Source organism: Engraulis encrasicolus, chromosome 24 (assembly GCF_034702125.1).
Source record: "Engraulis encrasicolus isolate BLACKSEA-1 chromosome 24, IST_EnEncr_1.0, whole genome shotgun sequence".
Lineage (NCBI taxonomy): Eukaryota > Metazoa > Chordata > Actinopteri > Clupeiformes > Engraulidae > Engraulis > Engraulis encrasicolus.
Window position 1 is genome coordinate 23,931,265 of NC_085880.1, and position 3,196 is coordinate 23,934,460.

The 3,196-nt window shown below is 47.6% G+C and overlaps 1 protein-coding gene across 3 annotated transcripts in view; it reads left to right on the forward strand.

The window, feature by feature from the left end:
- Positions 1–2,843, forward strand: part of LOC134441875 (echinoderm microtubule-associated protein-like 4) — a 109,269-nt gene extending 106,426 nt beyond the window's left edge. For all 3 annotated transcript variants that reach the window (XM_063192296.1, XM_063192293.1, XM_063192294.1), the window contains exons 22-24: positions 45–143; positions 418–548; positions 1,910–2,843. In XM_063192296.1, the coding sequence (XP_063048366.1) occupies positions 45–143; positions 418–548; positions 1,910–2,491 (812 nt within the window). In that variant the 3' untranslated portion in view covers positions 2,492–2,843. The remainder of the gene's footprint in view (positions 1–44; positions 144–417; positions 549–1,909) is intronic.
- Positions 2,844–3,196: the final 353 nt, after the last annotated feature.

Sequence of the window (3,196 nt, forward strand, 5' to 3'; positions counted from 1 at the left end):
ACCCAGACTTCTCCAATGACTTCCCTCTGTCTTTTTCTTCCCAGGGGACATTCCAAATGGCTGTAGCTACATCCGGAATCGCTCAGAGTGTAAAGACATAGACTGGGCCACCTACACTTGTGTACTGGGCTTCCAAGTGTTTGGTAGGTCACACACACACACACACACACACACACACACACACACACACACACACACACACACACACACACACACACACACACACACACACACACACACACACACACACACACACACACACACTTTTAGCTCGACAAAGTATCCATTTAAATGTCTGACCAAGCCAATCATTCAAATGTCTCTACTGTAAATTAAATGAAAAAAAAACGTACTGTCTGTGTGTGTGTTTGGGAGTGGCTTTCTTTAAAGTTGTCCTTCATTTGTGTTGACCGGCAGGTGTCTGGCCAGAAGGATCGGACGGCACAGACATCAACGCCCTCATTAGGTCTCACAACCGCAAGGTCATCGCCCTCGCCGACGACTTCTGCAAAGTTCACCTCTTCCAGTACCCTTGCTGCAAATTTAAGGTGTGTATCTACCTTATTATTCACAGTCACAAGGGTGGCGCCACCACTGTTTGGGTAGCAGTTGCTTGTGCTGAATCATTCAGAAGGGCTATGGGCAGCCAGGAACTAGCAGACTGGCAATCCAGTGGTAGCATAAAAATGCTGAAATGGGCAGGGTTAGTGGGCATCTTAACCCATTTTAGCCTAAGCCCTTTTTGGGAAAAGGTGCCCTCTCCCTATTAAAACCTAAATATCTCAGCCTCAGAAGCACATAAAAACACGAAATAATTTGCATTATTTAAGCTAGAACCTTCATCTTGCACTAGAATGTGTTCTTCATTCAGCTCTAACATAGCATAGAAATAAAACCAAAGTGAATTTTTAAAAAGAGAAATGCATAGATTGATTAGATCTATAGGTCATCTGTGTACTTTGTATGGCTCCCTTTGGCCTTTTGCTAGCCATGCACTTAAGCCCTGTCCCTGTTCAGACATTGCGCAACATAGACAACTACAATTAGACTGTACTGGGCCAGTTAAGAGACTGCTCACTTACGGTCTATACATTTCTGTTTACTGCTGTGGCAGGCTGTGGTTAACTTACCGACATTAGTTGGCGGGTGGATAAATTGGAAAATACCTGTGAAATTATTTTTTTATTGTTTCTTTGAAAGGGACAGTGCACAAAATACAATTGTGCCAGATTATAGCCACAAGGCTGATTTTCATCTGTAGTACCTGGACAGGAATTGGTGTTAAGATAAAAAAATAGGATTAAAAGGAATAATAATACAAGATTATGACGACAATACAATTAAAAGGTGCACAATGCGCAAATAAGCCCACAATATTACATGGCCAAGAAGGCATATCTAGTTAAAAGAATACACCAAAGAAACAAAAAACAACATACATGATAAAGTAGCCATAAAACACCAAACATAAGATCAATGACTGAACATGTTCACAGTGCTGCCTTGTTTTTAGCCATTTCTTGAGACCTGATTTAAAACTACTGAGTGTGTTGCTTTGTCTGATACCTACAGGAATACTGTTCCATAGCCCTGATGTTTCTACAGAAAAGGCACTTTGACCAAAAGTGGTACTTCCAAACACACTTGAAGAGTCCCCTCTAGATGATGCTCTTGTATTGTTTCCTGCATATTGTACTGTATATGCATAACTTTTACTGGGATGACACCAGTGATGAAAGTAGACCAGTGTGAGCTAAAAGCCCACATTTAAAATGATTAAGGTGTGCTGCTTCTTATCACCTGCATATGACCATGTTCCCCTGCCATGTCCTGTGTCTAAGGTGTGCTGCTTCTTATCACCTGCATATGACCATGTTCCCCTGCCATGTTCTGTGTCGTGTGTCCGCAGGCTCCCAGCCACAAGTACGGCGCGCACAGCAGCCACGTGACCAACGTGAGCTTCCTGCACCGCGACAGCCACCTGCTCTCCACGGGCGGCAAGGACACCAGCATCATGCAGTGGCGCCTGGTGGAGAAGACGCCCTCGCTGGTGCCCGCCGTGCCCAGCAGTGACTCTGCCCTGGGCCTGAGCGACACCCTCATGCTCAGCCCCTCGCCGCGCGGCGTGCCCTCCCTGCCCCTCACCCCGCTCACGCCTCAGACGCCCACGGAGACGCCCACGCCGCCGCCGCTGCTGCCGCTGGCCAACGCCAGCAGCAACAACACCGGCACCAACGCCCTCGTCACGCCGCCACTCACCCCCGGCGGCGGAGAGGAGGCGGAGGTGGCGCTGGACGGCATGGTGGAGGAGACGGGGTTGCCGGGCCCCACGGCCAACGGAAGGCAAGAGAGCTCGCCCGACACGCCGCCACCGACCAATGATCTGACGCCGACGTCCGACAGCACGCTGAGCCCCAAGGACAGCCTGGAACCCAGCGACGACACGGCCACGCCCAGCGACGAGGGGACACCCTTCTCACTACCCTCCTAAAGGGGGGAGTGTGACCCCCATCCCGTGAGGGACCCCCAGCATCACCACCACCAGGGATGGGCAACCTGGATTCACGAAGCTATCCAATCTAGTGTCACATTTTCCTAATGACCTGTTTTCACCTGTCCAACGGTGATTGCCTGGTTGAATGATTATCTGTTGAATTGGACAAGGAAAACTAGGTTATATGGAATATTATGTGGCATTGGATTGTAACCCTAATGAGTCCAAGCTGCCAATCTCTGATCACCACCACAGGTTCCTATGTAGACTTTACCCAGCTACCCTACCCACCATAACACCCAGACTGTCCCTTTTCTCCTCTACTCATGTGCTTTACACACACACACACACACACCACACACACACACACACACACACACACACACACACACACACACACACACACACACACACACACACACACACACACACACACATACACACACACGGATAATGTCACTACAGCTCTGTGCAGAAGGTGAACACAGCAGGATTTTAAAACCTTTTTACGTTGTCTGTTTTTACAAAGTGTCTGGGACTCTTCTTTTTCTTGTTGTTATTTGTATTCTGTTAAGCTCTGGATTTGTAAGAGAGTTCTAAAAAAACACGATATGTTGAAAAAAAGAAGAGCATGTTGCCAGATTTGATGGATTGAAATGTTTATGAGAAGTCTTTTGGGCAGAGTGTACACTGTAGAGAAAA